This window comes from Poecilia reticulata, chromosome 12, assembly GCF_904066995.2.
Source record: "Poecilia reticulata chromosome 12, P_reticulata-male-v2, whole genome shotgun sequence".
In the NCBI taxonomy this organism is placed as follows: domain Eukaryota; kingdom Metazoa; phylum Chordata; class Actinopteri; order Cyprinodontiformes; family Poeciliidae; genus Poecilia; species Poecilia reticulata.
In genome coordinates this window covers 6,427,669-6,455,234 of record NC_088841.1, presented here as the reverse complement: position 1 = coordinate 6,455,234, position 27,566 = coordinate 6,427,669, and the positions used below count along the sequence as shown (strand labels likewise).

The following is a 27,566-nucleotide window of genomic DNA, read 5'->3' as shown; positions in this document are numbered from 1 at the left end:
ATGTTCAAAAACGAGAAGAAGCCTAAAACCTGCCGCACCGCCACCCTCTGGCGCCGACAGGGATAACTGAGAAATTATATAGTTCTAACGCTATAGTTTAATTTAAAAACACACACAGACGAAGAAACACTTTATCGCTCGCACAATGAGCGGTATACCGGGGACTGCAGTCGTCCAGGTGACCAACTTGTCGTCGGCCGTGAGCAGCGAGCAGATGCGCACTCTGTTCGGCTTCCTGGGAGACATCGAGGAGCTTCGTCTCTATCCCCCCGAGTAAGCGCTGCTTTTCCGGTCTGAGCTAGCGAGGCAACGCCGCGGAGTTGCGGCCTTATTAGGGCCCCACGTAAGAATTTGTAGCTGTCCCAAATGTTTTTTAATGACTAACCTTATTCTTTGTTCTTCTTATTTCTTCCCACAGCAACACCCCTCTGTCGTTCTCCTCCAAAGTTTGTTATATAAAGTACCGAGACCCCTCAAGTGTTGGTGTGGCGCAACATCTCACCAACACTGTTTTTATTGACAGAGCTTTGATAGTGGTTCCATGCGCAGAAGGTGAGTGCAAGCTGCTTGGTTTAATATTACATTAAAAAAAACCTTCATAAATAGCTGTGGACGTCTTCTCTAGAATTCACCTTGATGTCTATCGTGGTCGTGGGGAGGGGGGGGGGGTATAGTGGTCTTCAGAAATAAACACGGCTGGTGTCGCATAATTTAAATCAGGCATGGGCCGGTATGCAAATATATGCAAAGACTTAAAACACAAATACCATAATTAAGACGATTTATAACAGATGTTTTTTTTCTGTTACTTCTAATATAATGTGACACTTATTTTTTCAGTATTTTCGTTATATTTAAGCAAATATAGGGAATACAGACATACTAGCTGTATTTTTCTCCCCTTTTTGCACGTGAGAGAAACTATAGCAGGCTTCTTTCTGCCAGCTGACTGGCAGTGCTGCAATCTAAAATCTGATATGAATTTTGCTTTTTACATCTGTCCAATTTCATTTTCTAAGTTCCAGAACATAAAGAGAATAATGTTCTTTGGATAACATTTGATGAACAGCAAAGACATTTTCAGTATTTGACCTGGTGATAACAAGTGTGTAGCACATATCTAATTAGAAGGACTAGCAGAAACCGGCCCATGCCTAGATTGGATTTAAAGTATTTTATTGGTCCAGTACCTGACACAGGTGATGGGTTTAGCCACAGCACCCACTCAAGTTTCTATTTGGTGTCACACAAATTAAAGGGAGATCAACGTTACCATGAACACTGGACAGTCTGGAATTACAGCTTGTGTATCTAAAAGAAATGTAACCAAATCCATTGCTAAAGAGTAAAACTCTCTTTCCCCCCCTTTTAATTTTTTTTGTTTTTTTTGGTGCTCTTCTCTCCCCCACCCCCTTTTTTTTGGCACCCCTGTGTACACTCACAATTATTACACTTCTAACCTGATGCATTGTGTCCACGTGACTTGGTGCTGGATGGCTAATGAGTTTATTAATTTGGTTTTGTATGTTTTTTCTGTGTGATTATGTGTGCATATCAGATGACTAGACTGGCCCAGCTGTTACACTACACTAGCCTGAGTCAGGCATTGTTTTCCAAGCCACTATCCCCGATCGGGCCAACGCAGCCTTCAAGGGGGGGATGTGACCCGGAGAATAGCCCGCAGAACCTTCCAAGATGGACACCTTGTCTCTTTTTTTTTTTTTTTTTTTACTTTTTTTTTATTATTTTGTTTTCGGTTTGTTTCCTTTTCATACTATCCCATGTTGTCCACTCTCTACTGTCTCTATCTAGAAACTTGCAGGTTGTGTTTATATTTGTTATTTTTTTTATTTGTTATTTTGATTATTGTCCAACCCCCCCAACCCCCTCTCTCTTTCCGCTACAGCTGGAGCTTGTGTGTGGTTGAATTCAGTCCAGGTTGCTACGGCACACCGGTGGGATGTGTGCCACACAAAAGATGCTATGAGGATCACTAACTCTTTTGTTCTCTTGTCTCCTACGTCTGTTGACGTAGTGAAGGGCTAGTCTGTGTGGAAAAAGTGAGCCTCAGTAACAAATCATATATATATATATATATATACATATCTATCTTTTAAACTATCTGTGCATTTATTCATCTACTAGACACTGAACTAAGAAGGCAACATTTAGTACTTTTTCCTCACATTACTTCAGTACCGCTCTGATGTGAATGTTTAGTAATGACACAGAACTGATCAGTGTAGCATCATTCTCTCTTTGTAATGCATTAATACATTGCTCTGTTCATGTTTTGCTTAACACAGATGGTTGCTTGCCCCTTTAATGCTGAATTCCCTCTAGCTCTAGGTCAAAATTGCACGGTGCCTTGCAATGTTATTCACAAACTTTTTCTAATTTTGTCTCGATGCAACCACAAACTTTGATGTGTTTTTTTGGAATTATATGTGGTAGACTAGGGGTCTGCAACGCGACAGTCCGGAGCCTCAAGCGGCTCTTTGGACGTTCCACATCGGCTCCTTTTACCTTCCAGTAAAAATAATTAAGAACCAACCAGTGTTTTTAAATTTTACTATAAAATTGTTGTCTTTTAGTTTTAATTCATCTTTTGACATGTATTGATTGCACTAAATTTCTAACACGGAAGATAATTTTTAGATTTTTTTTGGGGGGCTTTTGATTTGAAACACTAAATGTATATAAAGTTTCCTTTTTTTATTATTTCCAAACCAAATAATAGAAATAAAAAAAGTGGTTCTTTGAAAATTGGAACAAAATTCCTATAGCAGGTTTTTTGTCTTTTTTTTGGACACATACCAGTTTAATTTCAGTGGACTGAGGGCCACAAAATGGCTCTTTGGCTCTGAAAGGTTGCAGGCCCCCATGCTAGACCAACACAAAGTGGTCCAGCGTACTTTACTCTGTGTCGGTCAGTCGCATAAAGTCCCAGTGGAACAGAGTTGAGTTTGTGGCTGTGACAGGGAAATGTGGGGAAAGTCGAAGGATTGTGAATCTATTTGCAAGGCACCGTTTAAAACTTTTAAATCTTCCTGCCGAGAGAGAAAGGAAGAATATGATTATCCACAGTGGAGTGAGCACAATTCCTAATTGGATGTTTTATTGACCTCTTAGCATTTCAAAAGTTCTTAAAACTGTTGTTCTTTTCTGTATCTGATGTTCTGTGTGCTATTAGTGATGCAGCCATTGGGGGTTGTCTTGTGTTGCACACCTTTCCAACACTGCGAAACGATCGCCCCCCACTCCCCCCCGCGGAAAAGCGCCCATGCTTGATATCGTATGGTTCATGACCAATATGTTTCCAGTACAGGTGACCCATACATCAAAGTGTTGACTCATTCTCTGCATTGTGTTTCTTTATCGTTTTTTCTTTTCTTTTTTTTTTTTACCTATATATATAAAAGAAAGAAACCAGGAAAACAAATAATCAGCTCCCATTTTGTTTTTTTGTTTTTTCTTTAATAAGAAGCTATTCTTTTGCACTTTTTATATTAATGATGCATATTGACTGAGAAGAGTAGATTAATCAAATCCAAGTAAGGATGCTTGGTCTGAAGTAGCGGGTAGATGACTCTAGGCTGGATGGGGAAGCGTATGCTCTCTTTCTCTCTAGAATACAGTGGGATAAATGTGCAGGCAGAGTGAAGAGCGCCTCCCTTGCCTTCCCTAACGTCCTGCTTTGTCCTGCAGGGAAGATCCCAGAGGAGGCCAAGGCTCTGTCACTGTTGGCACCTGCAGCCCCGGTACCCAGTCTGATTCCAGGCGGAGGACTGCTGCCGATTCCCACTCCGGCTCCACTTCAGAACGTGAGTCATCGTCTTTATTTTGGGTGTTTCTTTTGTTTTTGTTTTTTTATTTCTTCACATGCACGGGTTGAATCTAACATCCATCCGTGCGGTTTACGTCCACAGCTGAACCTCCCTCTGGTGAATCGGATCACAGCGGGCCTCGACGCCACAGCCTCTGTGCTGTCTCAGCCTCCCCTCATCGGCAATGTCGACCCAACGAAAATCGATGAGATTAGAAGGACGGTATACGTTGGAAACCTAAACTCACAGGTGAGTTTAACGAAAAGTTTAAATAAATTAAGGTAGTTAATGTCGTATCTATGGCTGAAACGGTTAATTGAGTATTGAAATAATCGTCAGCTAATTTAGCAATCAATTAATTAACTGCAGCATACAGACCAAAAAAAGGCAACTTGCTGAAAGAAAAACAAACTCAGATCAGTTAAATGAGCTAAAACTGTAAAAAAAAAAATATATATATATATATATATATATATATATATGCTCTTAATAAAATGATAATAAAAATAAACTTTTGTTTGTAGATGACTCCCACCTAGAAGTTCTCAGGTGGCATAGTTTTACTAAACTATATTTTTCTGTATGAAACAAAACGTCCTATTAAGACCTTTTTATTATTATTCAGTTAATGCGAAACTGAATTATTTAATCAACAGGTGATCAAGCTTAAAAATAATGCTGTTATTGCATCGTAGGCTATAAAATGTTTATTCTAAAAAATGAACTGAATTTACATCTTTTAATGTATTTCAAATATTGTTTAAAAGAGGCTTAACTGGTTCAATAAAAAATCTGCAGAACATGCCATTTTCTAACTTGATTAATCGTCCCAATAATCAATTACTAAAATAATTATTAGTTTCAGCCCTATGTTTATCTTCTGCTTGTTTTCTTATTCCTCTGTTACTTTGTTTATAACGTCTGAGTTCTCACAGTGCATCACAAAAAAAAGTGTGACTTCTACTATAAGCTCCCGGTGCTTTGATACCTCTAAATAAAATCCAGGGTATTCAATAGCCTTCGGAAGACAACACATTTTTTGTGCGCCTTTTTGTGAGTTCAGTGCAGAGTTCAGTTCCCATGAAGAGTTCTTGGTGTGAAAACTTTTTTTTTTTTTAAATGTGCAGTTTATTATATTTTTATTGGATCTGTCCTAGACCACCACTGCAGAGCAGCTGCTGGAGTTCTTCAAGCAGGTGGGAGACGTGAAGTTTGTCCGGATGGCCGGAGACGAGACTCAGCCGACCCGCTTCGCCTTCGTAGAGTTTGTGGAGCAGGACTCTGTGGCCAGAGCCCTCACTTTAAACGGAGTCATGTTTGGAGACAGACCCCTGAAGTGCGTTCTCACACCGGTTACTGTGAAATGTGGTTGAAAAGTATTAGGTTTTTTTATTTGTATTTTTCTATGGTTAAATCTGTTTCAGGGTCAATCATTCCAATAACGCCATAGTAAAGCCCCCTGAACTGACGCCTCAGGCTGCTGCGAAGGAGCTGGAAAGTGTAATGAAGAGGGTGAGGGAGGCCCAGTGCACCATTGCTGCTGCCATAGAGCCAGGTTAGAGATTTGGATTGATTTGAAACACAAAGTGCTCCGTGCCTCAGCCGGAGTTGTTTTTATGCTGACGCTAAGATTTCTTCTCTGTGCTTTTGTAGAGGCAAAGAAGCGTTCTTCCAGCCGCTCCCAAAGGTCACGGCGGTCCCATTCCCGGACGCGCTCTCGTTCCCACTCGAGATCACAGAGGAAAAGGTCCCGCTCCAAACACAGGTGCTCAGAAAGCCCCGATTTGACACGATACCAGTACTGTGATGTCCAGTCATTGATGTTTTCCCTGTTTTGTTTTTTTTTCTCTCTCATTCTGGCGGATCAGACCAACACAAAAGTCTTTTCCTGGTGGTGACGCCCACAGTTCGAGGAGCGGCCACAAGAGGCGCTCTCGATCCAGAGACAGGAGACATGCCAGGAGTCGCTCCAGGTGCTTTGACAGCAAGCGACTTTACAAACTTTTTTTTTTTTTTTACTTTTCCAGTCTAAATGCTGTATATTTTAGAGTTGCCACTAATGATTATTTATTACCTGTTAATCTCTGAACTAATTTTTGACTAATTACCTTTTAATTGTACCTTCTAATTTTTTTTATAAGGTACAATTTTTTTAATTGTCTTAACATAAAACGAAAACGAGTTCAGTGTTATCAGTCTTTCTGCTTTGAGTTGACCTGCTGATCCCCTCTGTCCGTCTCTCACTGCAGTTCTTCTGCTTATCTCTATAACACAGGGGTCTCCAAAGTGGGTCCTCGAGGACCGGCATCCTGCATGTTTTAGTTCTCTCCCTGGCTTTACACACCTGGATCAAAAGATGGCTCGTTAGAGGCCTATGTGGAACATTGACTTGCTGAGGAGGTTGTTACAACCACCAGGGAGAGAACTAAAACATGCAGGATGCCGGCCCTCGAGGACCCACTTTGGGCACCCCTGCTATAACACATTTCGATAAGTGAACAAAAGTAAGTGTTATTCCCACTGTTAGCAGAAGAGGGCGCCATATTCCAAGTGATCTTGACTTTGCTCTGATGGAAGATGTAATTAAATCTGAATATTTTAAAATGTTTTCAAATCAAGTCAAAACTACTTTATTTTATCCTAAAGGGGAAATCATATGTTGTCATAACTCATATCATCTTCAAAGAAGATTCTGATTGAAGATTGTTGCTATGTTACAGCTTTATTTCTCTCTTGACACATTAAGAGGTGTTTTTTTTGGGTAGCAGAGATGATATTCCAACGTAACATGTCCTAGATGATGATATCAGTTGTTGGCCAGTTCTGCTAATCCACGTCATTTGCATTTGCTGCTTCTCTGTAAATCTCTGTCTGGCTGTACGGTCAGAAAGCTGGGCAGAAAGATATATCCTACTAAATGTTTTTATTAAATGTAATTTTTCTTTTCTATTAGAGGCCACAAAAGGAGGAGCAAGGATCGGTCCAGAAGCCCTCGAAGGAAAGTGAGGTCACCTTCACCAAAACGGTCAGTCCGTCAACTTCTCAGGCCCCAAATCTGGTTCTGTTCTCAGCAGCACCTGAGTCATTTAATTCGTTTGGTCCATTTGTTTGTCATTGTTCATTTGTTTCCTTTGGCCTCTTTTAGAAGTAAACGGGAGAAGAAGAGGGAGCGCAGCAGAGACAGGAAGGAGCGCTCCACGTCCAGGAAGAGAAGCCGCAAAGACGAGGAGCGAATAAAGAGCAAATCCAAGACAACCAAGGTGAAACAGCTCGCGATTTTCTCACCAACACGTCTGCTATGCCGTTAACAGTTTAGTAGAACGTGGCTCTCCACATTGTGGCCCTTGAAATGATTTTGTTTGGCCTCTGACCACAAATCAAGAATTTGGAAATTGTCTGTTTTTCTTTTAATAAGGCAAAAGTCCAAAGCCTTTTTTATGTCTTAGGTCTTTAATGATATACAGATTTCATTAAGAAATGTGTTTATTATTGAGCAGATAAACCGAAAAGTTACTACCGTATTTTCCGCACTATAAGGCGCACCGGATTATAATGAATGGCCTATTTTAAAACTTTTTTCATATACAGGTCCTTCTCAAAAAATTTGCATATTGTGATAAAGTTCATTATTTTCCATAATGTAATGATAAAAATTAAACTGTCATATATTTTAGATTCATTGCACACCAACTGAAATTTTTCAGGTCTTTTATTGTTTTAATACTGATGATTTTGGCATACAGCTCATGAAAACCCAAAATCCCTGTCTCAAAAAATTAACATATTTCATCCGACCAATAAAAGAAATGCGGTTTAATACCAAAAGCGACTGAGCAACAGTCCAGTGCTGCTTCTCTGTAGCCCAGGTCAGGCGCTTCTGCTGCTGTTTCTGATTCAAAAGTGGCTTGACCAGCACCTGTAGCCCATTTCCTGCACAACCTGTGCACGGTGGCTCTGGATGTTTCTACTCCAGACTCAGTCCACTACTTGCTCAGGTTCCCCCAAAGTCTGGAATCGGTCCTTCTCCACCATCTTCCTCAGGGTCCGGTCACCTTTTCTCGTTGTGCAGCGTTTTCTGCCACACTTTTTCTTTCCCACTGAGGTGCCTTGATACAGCACTCTGGGAACAGCCTATTTGTTCACAAATGTCTTTCTGTGTCTTACCCTCTTGCTTGAGAGCGTCAATGATGGCCTTCTGGACAGCAGTCAGGTCAGCAGTCTTACCCATGATTGCGGTTTTGAGTAATGAACCAGGCTGGGAGTTTTTAAAAGCCTCAGGAATCTTTTGCAGGTGTTTAGAGTTACTTTGTTGATTCAGATGATGAGGTTAACTGCTCGTTCAGAGAACCTTTTCATGATATGCGAATTTTTTGAGACAGGGATTTTGGGTTTTCATGAGCTGTATGCCAAAATCATCAGTATTAAAATGATAAAAGAATTGAAATATTTCAGTTGGTGTGCAATGAATCTAAAATATATGACAGTTTAATTTTTATCATTACATTATGGAAAATAATTAACTATCACAATATGCAAATTTTTTGAGAAGGACCTGTATAAGGCGCATAGAATAGACGCTACAGTAGAGGCTGGAGTTACGTTATGCATCCACTAGATGGAGCTGCACTAAAGCGAATGTCAACAAAATAGTCCGACTTCGGTCGGCGAGGAGAGCCTTCCGCGACTGGGTCGGGGCGTGGCCGGATGATGGTCACCCTTCTCCATTCGCACGCAGCTTGTTCGTGGAGAACGTGGTGCTAAATGACCTGCAGACGACCTGATTCTAGACGGTTGGTAGGTAGATAGGTCAGTCAAACTTTATTAAACCAGCGTTCTGACAACTATCCCAGCATGCACCGCGCGCTTCTTCTATGGCCGAAAATGATGTCGGCGGCTGCTTACCATAGTTGCTAGAACTGTTGTGGCTCAATATTGGTCCATATTTTATCACAATATTTTGTGGTACTATTGTGATAAGAAAAATTGTTAAACCATTTATTACTTCTTTTTTTGGTAATAGTGTGGCTGTACCTGGATTGAGCCACAAACACAAATACTGCTCTTGAAAAACATTCTCATTTAAAACAGACTTCTTTAGGATGCCAGTTACTTAAAAAAGTGTGATTTATATCACTAAATCCCAAACAGTAATCTTATTTTATTATGTTATCAAATTTAATGATATTTATAAATTCTCTCGTGGAACAAAAGACAACAGCAAAACTAGGACTTCTGATTATACCGTTTTCTTTTGTTTTTTACTTCTATAATTGGAATCGAGATAATCAAAAATATTTTAAGACATTTTTTAAGACAGTTGATGAGAGATAATTGCCAACCCCTAACCTCCATCTGATTTCTTCTATTTTTTATTCATCTTCAACTGCATCTTGGGAGTTGATCCATTCGCCCACAAATTGGTTCATCTCATGTAAACTTAAAATTATTGTTTTGCACTTCCTGATTTTAGTGAACAAGTCTTAAGTGTCTCAAACGTAAACATTGGGACAGTAAACCAAAGTAAAAGTTCAGAGTGTAAAAACAAGCGCAGTGCGCCAAGAGTGTCTGTATATATTTAGCCAATGAGAGCTTTTCACAACTCTAAAACAAAACCAAATGAGATGGTGGCAAAAAAATACATTTAAAGTAGTAGCGTACAGGAAGTGCTGCAGCTCTGTGACGGAGTTGCACTTAAACTACACAGCCAGATTGACTCTCACTGGTTCTTCAACTTCGGTATGACTCCATGTGCTTTGAAATGTTACGTTTGACAAGCACCGTTCATGCCGTTCGCTCTGAAGTAAACCTGAGAGTAGAGGAGAGGGGAGATGAGTGAGTCGGACCGCAGCACATCGCTCTATCCCCACCCCGTCCCACCAACTTTAGGTAATCTCGTTTCAGTGGTAAATGTTTCCACTCTTCTTTAGGTCGTTTCAGATGGGACTGCACAACTGACCTACTTCAGTTCCAGATCAACCCAAACGATAGCTTTGATAGAAAAAACAAGTTGAAAAAAGGCTCATCGCGCTCCATCTGATCTGATAACAATCTGAACATCTTAGACGGCTGAAAACATGCCATCAAAAAAAAAAAAAAAGCCTTCATCTCGCAGAGCTCTGTTTGTCATATCTGCACACAGTTTTGTCACGTACAACAGTTAACAGCTTTTTTTTTTTTTTTTTTTTTTTGGAGTGTGATGCAGCTTACTGTTCTGTTTTTGATGTAAATGCGAATCTGTTGTCAAATTTCATTGAGTCAAATCCTATCAGGTCAATTCTGACGCCATTTCAGGCTTAATTTATTCCAAACATGCCTCTGTGGCTCCACAGAGACTTGGTCTTGGTTAGTAAAAATCCTCGTTCCAATTGTGTACTTTTTGACCTATAAAAAGACATACTGTAAGTGAAGAAATCTACCAGTGATTTGGGGTTTTTGCAGTTTCATTAAAATAATATATCGTCAGATTACTTGAACAGGACTGTAAAACATATAAGGTTCATTTTGAGATCACCACAATCCAGAGCTGCTAAATCCTCAAAGCACTTTGACATTTTGATCATGTGAAGTGCAATACAAATAAAGGACACTGTCCTTAACTCAGTCAGTGTCGTGAGTTTTTACAAATGGCGGGTAGGATATTTGTAAGGGAGTCGTTCTTGAGCCACGGCCAGCAGCTCTACTCTCCAGATCAGGGTGTCCAAACTTTTTGTCTCATGAGCCAAAATTGTCGAGTCAAGAGAACTTGAGGGCCAAAAAAGTGATATTTTTAATTAAAACTTATACTGTGATAGTTTTTGTTTGCCAATTTGATTAGGGATGAAACAATTAATCGGATTAATCGATTATGAAAATAATTCTAAACTAATTTAGTAATTGATTAATCATTAACTAGAGTATACAGAATAAAAAAAGGACCATTTGCTTAAAAACGACATATTTGTAGCAGTAATTAAGGCGGAAATGTACAATATATATATATATGTGCGAGATGTGCCGATCAGGTTTTTTCCTGCCGATACTGATATCGATCACCCATGAGGGCCGATCACCGATACCGATCACATCATTTTTTTTTTTATTTTTTTTTTTATCATAAACACTACCGGTTACATTATGTGGAAAATGGAACCATGAATTCACCTTAATTTAGACAAAAATTTGTTTTTAATAACTTTTCCAAGAAGAAAACTAAACAAAACAGGCATTCTGCAAATTGTACTGCTATCAATAATACTATCTTTAACAGACTGATAACATATGAAGGCTCTGAAGAGGCTAAATAATGCAAAGAGCCAAAATAAAACCTCTCAACATTGCCAAAAAAATTCAAGTATAAAACTTAACATTCAAAGGCAAATACAGGATCCATGACAATAAACAATCCAGTTACTGAATGAAAACGTCCTGATAGCATGGTGGCTAGCTGATTACTGCTAGTTCTGAGTGGCTGTTTCTGACTGAGTGGAGTAATTATGCAGAGCAGGGAGGAGATCAATTATTTTTTTAGAGATTATCTGTCTCATGTTAGGACAGCGAAAGTTTTAATACGTATGTAAAATGTATTTTTTTAGGTTAGATGCTTCAGCTTTAAGCAGAGGTTCGGTGTGAGAGTCACTACCAGGTGGAGCAGAAGCGGCGCTCCGTCTGGGAAATATTACTACCTGTAGCATAGCAGCGGTTCAACAGCGAGAGCAGAACCAGCGTCTTACATTGCAGCTCGAAGACTTAAATAATTTTGCGGGTTATTTATTTAGCTTTCTGACCGTCATGCTAATCCGGGTGAGTGTTTGTAGCTGTGCGCTGCTTTACCTGCTATCTGATCCTCCATATGTCTTTTTTACTGCAGTGAGCCTCGATGTAGCCAAACTCCGTCAAGTATGGCATTGTTTTTCACGGAAATCGGCTAATTATGATCGGTGACCGATCGATTGGCAGACCTCTTTTATTTATATATATATAAATATGTATAAGATGAAAAAAGCACTGTTTGTAAATATGTTTTAACTAAAAATCTTCAAGTGGTATAATTTCAGCTTCACCTGGTTCAGATTCAGTAAATCTGAACCAGGTGAACCACAAACAACTAGTTTGTGGTTTATGGCTTCTTCCCCCCCCCCCCCCCCCCCCTACCTTCCAACTTGATTTTTTTTTTTTTTTTTTACAAAACCTTTTTGTAAAAAAAAACCTCTCAACATTTTATTGCCTTTCAGGCAATAAAATGTTTATTTTCCTAATTATGATACAAGTTGTTTATTATTATGATATAAATGTTTTACAATTTTATTATTATTGTGTATTATTATTTTATAAAAGAGGCTTACGTGGGTAAATAAAAATATGCCAGTTTTTTTTTTTTTTTTTTCAATTAATCGTCAGAATATTTAATTACTCAATTAATCAAATGAAGACAGATTACTTTTGTTTTTGGTTGGAAAGTGATTTATAAATTATTGTAGACTATTAAAAGAAATGTTTATTAGGTGTTTATTTTGAAAAAAAAAAAAATCGAAAATGTAGCCATTTCAGAGCAATAAAAGCAGCATTTAGCCATCTTTCCGTCCCGTTTTAAGCATTGACTTTCTTTCATTTACCAGGACTACAAAAGGGAAGAAAAGGCGGCGTACGGGAGCCAGAGGGAAGGCTCAGCCGCTCCAAGTGAAAACATGACATCATCACTGCGCGCCCAGCACAATGGCAGCTACAAAACTCACAGAGAGGAGGCTGCGTTTCTGGGCCGCAACGCCACCAAGTGAACAGCCGCCCCTCGCGTCTCCCTCGTCCCGTCCCGCGCGTCATCTCCCACCACCTGTCACCTGACGTCAGGACGAGTTTCTTCCGTTTCGGGTTTCCGTTTCTGCAAACCCGAGGATTCTGACGTTGAGCTCATTTTCCTGCCCGGAGGACAGGAGTGACGGTGCTTCAACAGAACCTTCCGGGATAAAGGCACGTCGACGTCATCCCGACGGCGGCGCTTGTTTCAAAGCGGCTCCGGCGGACGACGCGATGTCGCAGAAAGAAAAACAAAACCCTCGTCACAGCTGCTGAGATCGACCAACGCGTGTGGAAACCTGGAGCCAACCGAAGAGGGGATCGGGGCTGCGGTCAACGTTATTTGGTAAAACTCTGGATTTTAACTGCAAGCTTCATTAATGCCTCTCAGACCGACAGTGTTTGGTCATGTTCCAGTACATCAACCCTTTCCTCAAAATAAATTCCTCCTCAATAACAGAGTAAAAATACTAATTATGAAAATAGGAAACGTGATCTAATTGTTTTCATATAAGCCGACATTTGGTTAGGAACATTGTTACCCTGGTAACAGTGATGGCTGGAACTCATCTAGTTTCCGAATCGTTTTTCTTTCCATGTTTACAAAAATCCAAACTACTATTTTTTTCAAAGTATAAAAAGAAAAAAAAAAAACCTAGTAGTCTTCTTTCAGCCAGCTGACTGGCAGTGTACAGGACTATCCCTCTAAGCTCCATACACTTAGGAAACTTTGAGCAGTGATATTTGAAAGCCATTTTGTACCTTGGTGGCAGTAACCAGCCCGTTCTTACTTCTCAAAACCACATGTGCAGCAGGATTCTGCTTAAGTCATAAAAACTGTATATTGACTATTGTCTTAATTATTTATTTAGTCAATAAATGTGAGTGGAATCATAAAGGGGCAAGAAGTATTTTGATATAAGAAAAACAAAACAAAAAAAACTTACCTGATCTACAAAAACTGGATCAATTTGGTCAACCAAAAAAATTAAAATAGTTTTTTTTTGTTTGTGTGTTTGGCCTTTTTAATATATAGTTTTAATTAGAATGAGTAGCGAGTAGTTTCACCAGAACTGTTGCTATATATTGTGTGTTGTCAAATAATTGTCAGGAATCCATAGTTACATTTTAAAGCTACTAAATTAAAAAACAAATCCATTGACATTAGCAACTTTAATCTCATTTCAGTTGATATTTCTTTTTTACTTTTTTAAGTGATTGTTTAAAGGTGAGAAGGGAAAGAGTGGTTTGATCCAGACATTTTCAAACAAAAAGGATGTGCAAAATTGTAAAAGAAAAAAAACCCACAAAAACTTAATTTCACTAAAAACGGCCAACTTTTACCATAAATGTTAAAAACTAAATAAATAAGCAGAAGAAAGTGGTGTGGCTGCAACAGCAGCCTAGCTGATTCGGAGAAGCGTAGGTGTACGACTTGTTAGTGCTAGAAGTGTGAGGACCTTCCTGTTCCTGTAAGGATGTAAACTGGACTGAAAACTTTTTTCTACAAGGCTAAAGAAAACAGGTTTCTGAAGTGCTTATTTACATTTTTTTTTGTTGAGAGGTTTTCTGTCTGAGGTTTGTGAAGTGTCCTTTTGTCCATCTTTTTGCGCCTCATTTCTGCACCATCCAGGAACTCTGTTGACCTTCAGGATATTATTGCTGAATAATAACTCAAAGCTATAATTATGAGACAGTATGTTGTTGCAGGTGTTTGGCCAACTTTTGTCTAGATGTAGGACTCATTCACATAGCTATCATTGCGTCAATTTCTATGTTGCCACAGCAACATTTCGGTGTACCATGTTTGATTTTTTTTCTATCGTTGCGCTGTGGGATGAAATATTTTCAGTTAACAAGATGACTGAAGAAAGTTTACGGGCTGATTTTTTAAAATTTATTTTGGAAATGGGGAAAATAAACTGAAATCTCGCAGGTCAACTAACTATGGAAGCACAGAAGGGTCATAAAGTGCCTAGACCACGATTGTACAGTAAGCAAATAAAATATTGAGACTCATTTGGATGTTTTATGAATAAAACTAATAAGATCTTGTATTAAAGTATTGTGGGCTGTCGGAATAGACTAACTGTTCATGGGATGTTTTTATCCTTTTATTCTGTGATTTAATGTGTTGCAGTAGTTATAAGTATGCTCATTGAAACATGGTGGCAAAACGGCAACAGATCCAGTTCCTATTTTGAAAAGTTTACGTCTTTTTTTTCTTAACACATCAGTCAGAAATAATGAGCTTCAAATGTCAGAATGAAATCATTTCAGCTCATCTGCCAATATGTGAACATGTACTTTATTACTTTTTTTTATGTCCTCATCTTCTCTGCATTTGAGATGATTTTTTTGTGCTGGGAAATTGGAGTTGATGTAACGGTTCAGTAAAATAGTTTATGAAATATTCAGATGTATGTACATATTACTCTTTGGTTTGAACCTAAGATATTTTATTTGATTGCAAAAGCTCTGAATAAAGAGACTTTCCACTCAGATGTTTTGCTTGGTTGTTTCTGTTCTACATGTCACTAATTGTAAACTAGCTACTAGCTACTGTACTACTTAGATCTTGTTGAAGTTTACAGCATTTGGGCCTAGTATCCAATATTTTTCATACGTATAAAATGAATGGAAGTACTCAGATCGATAAAGTACAAGAATGTGTGTCTGTGTGTGCATTTCTCACACAAAACATTTTAATAAATGTCAACGATGACCAAAAATCCCCATATAGTTACTGATTAATCAGTGACGTACAGGTAAGGTATACTTCCTTTGCAAACAACTTTGGCAGTTTTGTCATTTGCTTCATGGTTGAGTTGTACACATAAATATATGCTTGACATGCCATTTGTACTGAATAAAACTTAAAAATAACTGTTGTCCTGCAATAGGTGTAAAACATTACAGCTCCATCCAGGGTGTTTTCACAAATGGTAGTCTGGTAGACCAAAATTGCAACATTTACATTTTCGGCTCAAACGAACCAAACCCTTTGAAAAACCTCTTCCCCTCCTTGCCTATGGTGGCGCTACACCAAGACCCACTGAAGGGAAACGACAGGAAAGTCTCCACAGAAGACATGAGCGTAACTTTCTTCTTCATAAAATGTAAACAAAAATGGACTTGCGTCAAAATTTAGCTGCTGTAGGTTTTCTTCTCTGTCTTTGGTAAAAGACCACAAAGCATTACTCCTGCTAGCGCTAGACTCATATTTGTTTAGGTAGTATATGCCCGGCGATATAGTTCGCTTCCTGCTCTTGGAGCCGTCTCAGGACCACATGGTGTTCACATACGGATTCGAACCGCACCAGAGTTGACTTCAACCGAACGGAGACCTAGGTTTGTAGGCGGACCAGAGACCACCTTCCCAAACGAACCACACTTTCAAGGCAACCGAAGTGGAGTTCACACCAGGGCTGGTGTAAATTCACTGTCTGACGGTGGACTGGTGCTGAATTGTCTCACGTAGTCTAATCTCATAGACTTTAACACAGTGAAGTCCTCCGGTTCGCCTTCGATGCTCGGTGTGTTTGAGCCACCTTCCATCGTCCACTGCGGGGTGAGCTGTTGGAACATTTCCATCGTCGTATAACCGCCTGCAAAGGTAAAAGGTGAGCTTTGGAAGTGTGTCCTCTGTGTGTCCAGCAAAGTGTTCGTTGTGTCATCATTGTCTGCCGTGCTGTCTCCGTCCCTCTCGCTCCAGGCGTGAGCCATTTCCAGACTGTCATCCTCACAGGTCCTGACGTGCGGCAGCATCGACAACGTCTGAGACGGGATCACGGCTTCCCTCTCTAGAATCTGGAAACTCTTCGTGTCCCATTCCTCCACCGCTTTTAGAGTCACTAATGCCTCCAGGAGTTTCTGAGTGGAAGATGGTACATCATCAACAGTTTGCATTCCTTTAAGGTTGTAAAAGTTGTAAAAGAAAAACAGAAATGCACATTTACCAGTTGTCCGGGACTCTCTATTTTCTGCACTGCGTTGCTGTGTCCAGGGTTGGGCACCCTTGGCCACAGAATGGCTTTTACCCTAGGCACAATCGGTGTATGAGTAGTGTTGTGTTTTGCTGTTCAACGTTATTGGCATCAGATGTAGGGTACGAGTTTTAACATATAAATGTTCTACCTTTTTATCACCGGAGACCCAAATACCAGCAAACAGGCCACCACTACGAAGGCTGCGATTGCGCCCCTGATGCTGAAATTCACTGCGCAAAGAACAAAATAAAAACTCAAACTTCAGCTCAAAAGAATAAATGTCTTAAAACTTACTAATCAGATATAACCTTTCGGATCCGTTTTAAAGACACTTGGAATGCTTCGGATTCCTTCGCCCGCCAATGTGAAACCAGATATCTGGACTTGATACGCTGTTCCACTTTTGAGGGCCTCCATGTGAAAGCTGGTAGAACCCGGATCCACCGTTATATCTGCGAAGAAATGGGACTTTGCTTGAGTTGTGCTTCTGGTGCTTGGGTATTTACCTACGAACCAACAGGAATCTCTGCTGCAGCATTTCTGGGAACAAATTTTGCATTCGACAGACTCGAGTGCAGAACGCTCTCTGCTCTCCGACGCCGTACGTCTCCGTTTTGGGATTTGACAAAACGGAGACGTTTTGTCAAATGTCTCCGTTTGACAAAACGGAGAGTCACTCGGGATATTTACCTCAACTGAAGTTGATTTCACAAACAACCTACCACAAATTTCCCTTTATGTCTAGATTCCATTCATAATTACTCACAGTTGTCTCTCGAGGCACATTAGCATGATGCACTTTGCCCTACTTAGCTCAAAACCAGACTAGTTATAATTCATTCTTTTCAGTCTGACAGAATTAGAGTTCAAAAGAAGTGTTTTTGGGCGTCAACAAATTACATGCTCAAGAAATTATCTACCATTCTGATTCACACTGTGTAAGTTAGAAACATATTGGTGCATCTACTGCAGGACAAAGCAGAAATGAAGGTGAAGGTGCCATGTTTATTTCGCTAAAACTCTTCGTAGCTATCACTTAGTTTGATATGATTGGTCCTTACTGTGCGCTGTGCTCGTCTCCTGGTAGTGATGCTCAGTGTAGTAGATAATGTAACCCAGCAGGAACCCTCTCAAGTCTTCCTCTGGGATTTGTGACCACTGGAGCACTGCTGAATTAAGCATCACGTTGTGGAAGGTGACGTTTGCTGGGGCGCCGACAGGAGCTGTGGGCGATTCCAAGACATGATCACGTAAAGTGATTTATTTTTTTTTAATAATTGTAAAATATACTCGGATTGTAAGATAAAATTTAAAAAAGTGCAGGCAGCCGAGGCGACCCTGGGACTGTTTTAAGGGGGCTGAAGCCTCCCTAAAATATTCCAAAGCCTCCCTGAAATAATGTGTTTTTTGTCTTTTTTTTTTCTTTTTTTCTTTTTTTTTACAAAAAACTGTCTGCAAATTCTATATAAATATCCACATAAGGTATTATTTTTTTACTCAAATATGATCATAAGTCTCTCAGTTCGGAAGATGATACAAGTGTAAAAGTTTGCACAAGTGTTTTTCAAAGGCTTTCTAACAATTTTAGGTGTAGAGCCACAGAAAATTATAACTATCTTAGCGTCGTTTACAAGACAATCATTTCATTCCATTAACTGTTTACAGTCATATTTTACAGTAGAAGAGTTTTCTGCTGCGCTGAACATCACTTTAAAATCTGAAAAGCAACTTCTCAGTTTTTGTTGCTGTTTGACAGATTTTGTTCTCGCCCGCTATGAAATGTCAATGTCAAATTTTATTTGTAAATCACTTTAGTGCAGTTAATATCTGCTTTTAAAGTGCTGTACAGTATTCATAAAGCACAGATTAAAACACATAAGAATAAAACACAAATTAAAACACATCCTGTGTATTTCCTAGAGGCTAACCCCCCTCCCCGTCTTAAAACCTAGCGACGTCCCTGGCAGGCGGCATCTGACTTACATCCTTCAGTGTGATAAAACTCTGTAGTCCCGTAGGTGCTCTCACTGTTGTTGATGTGCTTCATGTTGCAGGTGTTCTTGTTTGGTCGCAAATGCAGAGTGACTCTGTATCTGGTGTAAGGCTCCAAATGTTCTGGAGTAATTAGAAAAAAAAAAGAAAAAAAGGTTATATTATAGACTGGTCATTCAATTTACAGCAAGTAAGTATTAAACATCTCAAAGAGTCAACGTGTCTCTCAGTTTAAACATTTTTAACAAGGTTCCGTCAATGTAAAATACACACCAAATCTTGGCAACAACCCGGGTGATGCACACATAAACAGAAAATCAAACCATGTTAGTTCATAAATGAAGTTATAGGTGAAAAATAAGGAAGATCTCAGGAATAAGTGTTGAACACACGAAGAAAAAGAATGTGCAAAAAGTCAATAAAACTGCTCTAATAAAACATAGCTACGGACATTTGAAGGGAACTTGATTTCATCCCGGTTACGAATATTCAAAACGAGAAAAACCTTGATGTGTTTCACCGACAGACCAAAAATAAACATTTGATTCAGATCAGATTTCAGGCTGATGCACGTCTTTCCCCACCACCGGCTGCTTCGCACTTCAAAGTGAGCAGTTCAAAACGGGACTTCCTATCATCTTTTCCATTTCACTTCCATTGAGTTTGGCAGAAAAACAAACAACTAAAGGAAATGAAGGCGATGGGGGGTATTTACCATAACCAAAAAGAAGACAGGTTATTGGAAACCTTCCGCTGTTATGAGAGACGAATATTATTCCAAACATATCAGGTGTATTTAGACACTTCATCTAATATACTGCATGTTGTCCAGTAAAGGCCACATCTTACATGTTCTTGCTGTAGTAGAGTATTTTGATCGTTTGTGGCTAACAGCACATGAAGATTTATATTTAAAATGATTTTCATTCAAGCAAGAACTTTGTATTTGACAGTAAAACGGTGCAAAAGAAGTATCAATTTAAAAAGAATCTGCTTTCACTCGCATTTTATTTTTTTTAAATGGCATTGCTATTTAGTTGTACCCTTCTCATTAATCCATGGAAACATCTTTGCAATCAAACTTTCCATATAATAGGTTGATCAAATTAAAAGATTACTTCAAACCAACTTTGGTCCTATTTCTAGATATGGAATTAGTTTTTTTATTTGGAGGTTCATTATTAAACACCTGCCTTATTGATGTAAGTCAATCTCTGTTGGGTTTGTTCAGACAAACCCAACAGTTTCATCATTTTACAAAGGACAGTAGAGCATTTCCTCCGTTGAAAGACATGAGCTCTTTTTTTTTTTTAGATTGAAACTAGTAGTTAGTTCCTATGACAACCACCTGAACAACAAATCTCACACACGCAAGCAAACACTGGATATGTGTTGTGACAACGAGGGAACAATTTAGCACATTATTTTAAGTTTTACACATGCACTGTAACCACATGAGACTTTTGGCTTTACAGGAGCTCTCACAGTGTGTGAGGTACACTTACATAGATAATACACACCATACACACACACACACGGCTCCACACGCTCACTCAGAGTAAACACAACCTCAGCTCAATCCAGACACGCATCACGTCTTTGGTCGGGACCGCTTCAGAACCAACAGCAGTGAAACAGTGAATCATTTCACCAGGGCTGAAACAATTAATCGGATTAATCGCGACAATTGTGATTAATCGATTATTTAAATGATCGTCAAGGATGGAGGGAGGGATACACAACAGGGCTGAAATGATTAATCGGATTAATTGATTATTGAAGTAATAATCAACTAATTGATTAATTGTTAACTGGACTACTCAAGACTCAAAGATGGTCATTTACAGAAAAAAAACATATTTAGAGGAATTAAGCCAAAACTGTTCAAAAACTATATGTATTTTGCATTTAAGATAAAAATAGCTTTGTCTGTAAATATGTTAGCTTTAGCTTTAGCTGCACACGGTTCCGATTTACCAAAGGATGCTTTGGTTTTGCATTTTAGGTAATGCAATTTTTATTTTCCACATTTTAAAAGGAATTCAATTATTTGTTTATTTGCGTTTATTTGTATTTCTAAAACATTTGCTAAAGTGGTTAAATCAAACATCCATAGAATGTGCCATTCTCTAATTAATCGTTTGAATAATTGATTAATCGATCATTTAAATTATTCTTATTTGTAACCCTAATGTACACCACTCGCTTGTTTGAACAGCTTACTCACCTTGTATAGAGGACACGGTCTTTCTGGCAATGGCGTCCTCAAAGAAGGACAGGTACCATCCCGAATGTCCCTGTTTCATCCACTCCACCACGTAGCAGACGTACTTCCTGATCCGATCGGGCCTCCAGTGGATCGTAAACGCCGTGCTGTTGTGGACTGTCACATTCAGCCTCCCGTCTCCCAAAACTGCAGATTCAAAGTTTCGTCATGGCCTATGGCGCCGCGGCATCATTCATTCAGTAACCTAAACAATCCGCTGAGTTTGTACTTCGGTGCTTATTGAACGCTACAGATCAAAAACGAAACGACGGCCATACAATAAGTGATAAACGTCCAAAGCAGTGGGTAGAAATATAAACTTGTTCAAATTTACCGCTTCTCCAGCAACATCACAATTATGATCTCTTCCTATTTATAAGTTATTGTAGCAACATACTCTGATTCAGTGGCGTAACTACACATTATTCAGGTGGATGCGAAAACATAGTTCCCCCCCCCGCCCTTCCCAGCCCCATCGTGTGGACAGTCAGCGTTTCGTGTCTGTCCACACGAAACGCAAAAGCTTCTTCTTGCGGTTCTGATCTCGGTTTTAATTTTCATTTCCCTCTGAAATTCTGTTTCCTGCTTTAAATAAACATTGCACCCTGTTTGTGAATTCACCAAATTAGTAAGTTTTAATCATTTTGATTTTATAAGTTTGTAATTTAAAAACAGCAACAACAACAAAAAAGGAAGTGATTTTCTTACTGTTGGCGTCTGTGTGCTGTGGTATGACGTGGGTGGCAGCTGGGGAAACGCTCGCGTTGTTGTAAGCGCTGATGTTGAGGCGGTACGCCGAGTAGGAGAGGGTCAGTCTGATCGCCGGCTCTGAGGTGGTCAGCTGCTCCTGCGGAGGCTCTCCGGACTCTTTCCAAACGGTCACTCGGTAGCCGTCGTACAGATCTTTGACAGGAAACTACCAAACAGCACAACTCACGTTTCAGCACCGTGCCATTCTCATTATTATCTTTTTTTTTTTATTAAGGATGTTTTAAAACTGCATTAATTCACGGTGTGCAAGTACCTTCCAGGTTATGGAAATCAACCGGCAGCCGGTTTTCTGCGTAATATCGGTGTATTTGGCACTGACAAGGATCGGTCGAGTTGTAAGCTCTGAAAAAAAGAAATTCGACGTGGTCAATATTTTCTGGATTTTTACTGCTTTACTTGATTTCTGAATTCAATCTGAAGTCAGTCCTCACCTGATGGGACGTAGTAGTTTTTACTCCATGGACACTGTGTGCATTCAGCAGTAGTCACACACTGTATCTGGACAACGTAGACCAATGAGGGCGTTAGCTTCTCCACCATGGCTGTGTTTGGAAGCTGAGACTCTACAGTCTGTGAACAAAGGCAGAAATCAGTGAGCTGGAAACAAGTCAAGCCGGGTTTGATTCATTTTGATAACTTGAACGCTGTAGCGTATAACTTTTATAATGAATATGTTTACACATTACTATGTTGTGACAGTGTAACACGAGACAGATAATTTGTGGAAAAACGAAGCTCCTGCGCCTCCTTCCTGTCGTCCTACTGACATCTGATTGGTTGTTTCTGTTCGGGAAACAACCAATCAGAGCCAGGAGGAGGAGTCAATCGTGCTCACGTATGCGCTGCTCAACCTGCCGACGGTTTATCTGCCGTCATCGTTGACCCTGCAGTGAATGCTAACTAGCCTTAGCATTCAATGCAGGCTCCCATGTGGGGGGCCTAGCATATGAATGGCACGTACATGAGCATAATTGACAGCACTAAGACCCTCCTCCTGGCTCTGATTGGTTGGTTTTAGACCAAGTGGTGTATTTCTGTAGATGGCAGTAGAACCACAGGGAGAAGGCAGAGGATAGTGAGAGTTTAAACAAACTCTTCATCGTATAGCAAGTCAATTCCAATATTTAGACATTGACAACTTAACAGTAAAAGTTTTCTGCTTCCCTGAAATCTCTATTATTAAGACTTAAAACATTAAATACTAAAATGTATCAAGTTCATTTGCATTTAAGAAACAAACACATACACCTATAAAGCCTTAAAATATAAAGTAAAGTTTAGTCCAGTTATTTACCTGCTAGCTGTGATATCACAATATTACATTTTACTACACCTGCACGCTTTTACTTTTTGTTTTTAACTTGATGTTACGTGGTCAGGACTGATAGCTGTTCCGAAAACACGGTTTGCGACAGTTGTGAGCAGGTGATTAATCCCGACCTCGTTCCACGAGTGGCTGCCCAGCGCTCTGTATCTCACAGAGATCTTGTTACTTCCGTCCTCTCTGAGCCAGGTCACGTTCACCTGCAGCCCCCCAGGTGTGCGAGTCGGCAACACTTCGTTAGGAGGCCCACAGGACCGCTCTGAAGTAGTGAAAAGAAACAAAAAATAATAACATTCTCACTGTCTGACATTAAGTTGTTTCTGTTCAAGATGAGCAGCATTCTTTCTATTTGCCCATTTATGTTTTTTTCTTCTTTTTTTTTCACGTCACAAGTTTACTTGCATTTCCTTTGTGGTTTGGAGAATCTAATATTGAGCAGCGTAAAATAGGTCCAATGTCTTGTTTACAAAGACGTCCTCCAAGCTGAATCAGGTTTGTCTTGCTTGCACGTTTTCTGTGAGACTGAGATTGGGTCTTTGTGATGGCCACGCAAAAACATTGACTTATTTGTCCGTAAGTCGTGTTGCATCTGACTTAGTGGTATGCTTAAGACCATTGTTCATTTGGAAGGTCTATTTGAGGCCTAAGCTCTCCCTCATTGCTGATATCCCGAGAACCTGTGTGAAATTTTCCACGTAATGTTCTTTTCTTGTTATGCCATCTATTTCATAAAGCGCACCGGTCCCTCCTGCCGCAAAGCACCCACTCAACCTGAAGCTGCAGTCGCCATACTTCGCAGTTCTCAAGTAGTGGCTTATGGTTTGCTGACTTCCTCGTTTTTCCTCCAAATGGATTCTCAGTATAGCCAACTGCTTAAACTTCAGCTTTATTAGACCACAGGGTTTCTTTCTGTGGGCATTTTGAAACTGTAAACGAACTTTTTCTAGCGATGGCTTCTTCCGTACTGAGTGGCCCCTCAGTCAGTCCATACAGGACTAAATTACATAAGTTACATTTATCTGAAAATGCAACTATTTTACCAAGATGGCCAACTTTGGAAAATAGATAATGATCTGTTGCACGTATGGGTTTAAGATTTCTGTCATGTTATTAGTGCGTGTGATTCAAACAGCAGAGCAGCTGTATGAAAATGGAGAACCAAAAACACATTGTTTCATATACATATATATATATATAGAGAGAGAGAAAGAGAGTGATATGTACACACACACACACACACACCCTCAAACACATACATGCACACATCTTTCACGGACTTACTCAGAGTCTTTTTTGAACCACTGAAAACTGCCTTTGTGCAATTTGCCATCCCCGCATTGTTTTCAATAACCTCCACCGTAAAGTTGAGATCATATATTATCAGCTTTTGACTGGGTTTGGTTATGTTGTAGTTAACTACACAATGAGATCTGTCTCTGCAAGGACAGAAATGAGAAAGAAATGGACTTTTACCAAAAAAACATCAAATGAAAAAAATGCTTTAAAAAAACACAATGGAAAGGTTTGTGGCATACGCTTGTTGTAAGATGAACGTGTAGCTCTTTGATCCATGTTTTCCGGATTCCCACGTACATTTGTTGTCGTTCTTGAATTTACGGAAACAGTCTAGATTATGGACGCCATCTGTAAAATAAAAATCACAGACACAACGTTGCCGATCTCTGATCTGATTGCACCGATTGACGATCAAACATCGGCACGACCGAGATGAGGACGTCAGTTCTCACCTGGGTGAATCCCACAGTGTTGGTATTTGGTTGAAATGTTCTTTGGCTTGCACTTTTCTGGATCAACATAAAATATGAATGAAGACACATCAGAGAGGGGTCTGACATTTGGCACAAAGCTCCTCAAACTCAGCTAAAACACAGCTGACACAAGAAATACTGGTCAGGAAATTCAAAGCACTTTGAATCAAAATGAATACACAAAGAGTTTATGGTCACGCCTTGATCACATTTTCTCATCTCGCACCTTATCAGCATCCATGTGGAACTTGACTAGCTTTTTTTTTAAAAAAAAGGTTGTTGTTACCAGAACAAAACAAACGTTACGTTGGTGTGTTTAAGATCTCCCTCATGAACAACCTACACTCCGAGAAAGAAACCAAGTCCTACCTGCAGAAACATGGACGTGTGTGAAGATTGGAGCATAGAGAACGAGCATCAACCCTTCAAAAATAAACAACAGTTCATGAAAACATGATAACTCATTCAGTTTATTTCTTTTTTTTTTTTTCTTTTTTAAATGTCTTTAAACGTCTGCAGGTGTCTTACCAACGACGAGAACATGCGTGTAGGTTCCGAGCCAACAGTATTTTGTTTCTGCCTCGCCGCTCTGCACCCCACGACCCGACATGGTGCCCGACGCACTGAAACCACGATGGTGTGTCTGGGGAAAATCTCACGCCCACCGCCCGCTGCCATTCACAAGCGCTGCGCACAGAGCCGCGGCTCTGCTGAGACTGAACAAGGAGGAAATATTTTGGGGGAGTTTCTTTCTTTTTTTAACGCACAGCGTGGGGGGGGGGGGGGGGGGGGGGCGGTGACGAATTATGACACATTAAGGAGACGACTGACAAACTGACAAGAAACAGTAGCTCTGAGAAATAACACGTTTTTTTTTTCTTTCTTTCTCAAAAATAGAACTGCTCGACATGAAAAGCTTTTGACCTCTGCGCAGAACAAATGTGACCTGCAAAGGAAAAAAAAGAAGAAGAAAAAAGCTTCTCAAATGTAATGACTGTAAAGTTTCTGTTCGCAAGGCTGAATGTGTGTTTTAGCTGTTGCAGACAGCTTTTCAGAAACTCCTGTGTGCGTACAGTTACTGAAAGACTCTTTTTGTGATCAAACCCGAGAACCCAAATGACTTTACGGGCCCGGTCAGGTCAGGATCCCTTCACGCCCCGTTTTGCTTTCAAAGAATCGAGAAGAAATTTCAGTTGAAAAAATACACATTTCCCTGATGAAACCAGGAAGTTAGTTTTTTCATGTTAGGTCGCGCGGGGAAACTGGTATAAGGAGAAAAAAGAAAAAAACAACCCTCCTGCATAGACATCACTTTGTTGAACTCTTAAATTTTTAGAAAAAGATGTGAAGAGGTCATTTCCTGCATTCTGCAAAAAACATGTGCAGTAAATGTATGAAGTCAATCAAATCTTCCCAATGTTACATGTTATTCATGTGAGGTACGTGCCGGTTTAGCTTGTTCGAAGTTTGACGGTACACGATGCTTGACGTATATCGTCAAAAAGGAAAACACGATCAATTTGTTTTCCTTTTTGCTTTTGGTAGAAACATTTTAACCTATATCGATTTGATTGAAAGTCAAGTTATTAATTGTAAATTTACGTCAACTTCTACATTAAAAAAATACTATCATCACTATAAGAAAATTTTCAACTGTCAATAACTCATGCAGGGACATTTAGTAACAAAAATGTTGCAAGTAGAAAAGAGAATAAAGAAGATTGAACGTAAAAGGTTTGCTGTTTAAAAAACCGTAAAAAGAAAAAAAAAACGAAAATAAGATACATCCAGCCTGAAATTAAATTGGCATATTCTGAGCCGACATTTAATAAGCAAAATTTCATTTTACACGCCGTCTTCCTGCGAAGAAAGTCAACCACAACGCTCTCGTCCTCCTGTCACCTCTCTTCATGCCTGTTTTTAAAACGTTTGCATTCTACCTTAACACATCTTGCTTATCGATTAATTAAATCGACTTTATTTAGTTGATAACATCAAATTATAGTTTTTTTTAGTCTTGTTTCTAGGTTGGCACTCAATAAAACCTTCTACCCCTTCCATTATCTGGTTTATAGTCCTTAATTTGCATCATGTTTCTGTTACATTATGCTACTTTGTTTCATTTAAAGCAAATTTTTTGCAAGTAGGATTTTTTTTGTGGTTTACAAAGTGTGTATCTTTCTAATCTCAGTAGCCACACTCACAAAAAAAGCATAAATATATATTTGCCTAATTATATTGAAGTGTGGAATTATATTTTCGGGAGGGAGTCCATAGAAATAACATTTTAAATAAAAATATATCTTAAAACTTAACATTTCCATATAAATACGATTTTATGTATATTTTACTGAAACGAGCTGTTTTCTTTTAAACCATAATCATTTATATTTGTAAAATAATGAGTACTGTCAATAACTATATCTGCTCTTGATCACAACATTATGCAAATCAGATCGGCATCCAAATATCAAACTGAAAGGTTTGTCCAACACTCTGTCAAAATATGGTGCACTGAAACCTGCAGAGATTTTACCAGTTATATAAAGAATCAGGCCATATTAGGCCACATTATGAACATCATCTGACTCAAACTGTCACCCTTCCCTCTGACACTTTCAAATGTCATTTGAATTCATTGCAGAGAAAACTGTTTAGCACCTTTACTTAAAATGACGAGTAAATAGTCAAAAATATTTACAGTAAAACTTATTAGATTAACCAAACTGTACATATTTTTGAGAACATTTCCCAGTAAGTCTGATGCTTTGCTCTGGAGATGTTAGAATGTGTCGTTATCTTGTTCTGACTTCACTCTCTTTGTATGCGCTGGTTTCTGCGTTGAGTTTTGATAAGTTT

The 27,566-nt window shown here is 39.3% G+C and overlaps 2 protein-coding genes across 4 annotated transcripts; one reads left to right on the top strand and one right to left on the bottom strand.

Moving 5' to 3' along the window:
- srek1 (splicing regulatory glutamine/lysine-rich protein 1) lies at positions 1–15,098 on the top strand. 3 transcript variants are annotated; one of them, XM_008423478.3, is made up of 12 exons: positions 419–552; positions 1,559–2,060; positions 3,194–3,328; positions 3,709–3,824; positions 3,930–4,076; positions 4,985–5,163; positions 5,252–5,382; positions 5,481–5,592; positions 5,696–5,800; positions 6,781–6,852; positions 6,973–7,087; positions 12,422–15,098. In XM_008423478.3, exons 3-12 carry the CDS (start codon positions 3,298–3,300, stop codon positions 12,578–12,580), a joined length of 1,167 nt encoding a protein of 388 aa, XP_008421700.2. In that variant the 5' UTR covers positions 419–552; positions 1,559–2,060; positions 3,194–3,297; the 3' UTR covers positions 12,581–15,098. The 3 variants fall into 3 exon arrangements, with proteins under 3 accessions (XP_008421699.2, XP_008421700.2, XP_081469679.1); XM_008423477.3 differs by lacking the exons at positions 1,559–2,060; positions 3,194–3,328 and adding an exon at positions 1–273; XM_081613553.1 differs by lacking the exons at positions 419–552; positions 1,559–2,060 and having other exon boundaries at positions 2,075–3,328.
- LOC103473329 (oncostatin-M-specific receptor subunit beta) lies at positions 13,608–25,476 on the bottom strand. The gene is made up of 16 exons (XM_008423479.3): positions 25,236–25,476; positions 25,077–25,130; positions 24,687–24,743; positions 24,474–24,582; positions 24,220–24,374; positions 23,055–23,197; positions 22,046–22,184; positions 21,868–21,956; positions 21,552–21,759; positions 20,805–20,990; positions 18,569–18,700; positions 17,647–17,808; positions 16,894–17,037; positions 16,734–16,815; positions 16,556–16,637; positions 13,608–16,469 (listed from the first exon to the last, which is right to left on the bottom strand). Exons 1-16 carry the CDS (start codon positions 25,315–25,317, stop codon positions 16,014–16,016), a joined length of 2,280 nt encoding a protein of 759 aa, XP_008421701.2. The 5' UTR covers positions 25,318–25,476; the 3' UTR covers positions 13,608–16,013.
- Between the last annotated feature and the right edge of the window lie 2,090 nt (positions 25,477–27,566).

Bases quoted from the DNA above. Each gene is read 5' to 3' on its own strand.
- srek1 (XM_008423477.3), top strand. From the start codon at position 146: ATGAGCGGTATACCGGGGACTGCAGTCGTCCAGGTGACCAACTTGTCG. The intron at 553-3,708 runs GTGAGTGCAAGC...TTTGTCCTGCAG, and splicing joins AGTGGTTCCATGCGCAGAAG to GGAAGATCCCAGAGGAGGCC. The intron at 5,801-6,780 runs GTGCTTTGACAG...CTTTTCTATTAG, and splicing joins CATGCCAGGAGTCGCTCCAG to AGGCCACAAAAGGAGGAGCA.
- LOC103473329 (XM_008423479.3), bottom strand. From the start codon at position 25,317: ATGTCGGGTCGTGGGGTGCAGAGCGGCGAGGCAGAAACAAAATACTGT. The intron at 23,198-24,219 runs GTAAGTCCGTGA...TCACTACTTCAG, and splicing joins TGGTTCAAAAAAGACTCTGA to AGCGGTCCTGTGGGCCTCCT. The intron at 21,760-21,867 runs GTACTTGCACAC...GCTGTTTGGTAG, and splicing joins TGATTTCCATAACCTGGAAG to TTTCCTGTCAAAGATCTGTA.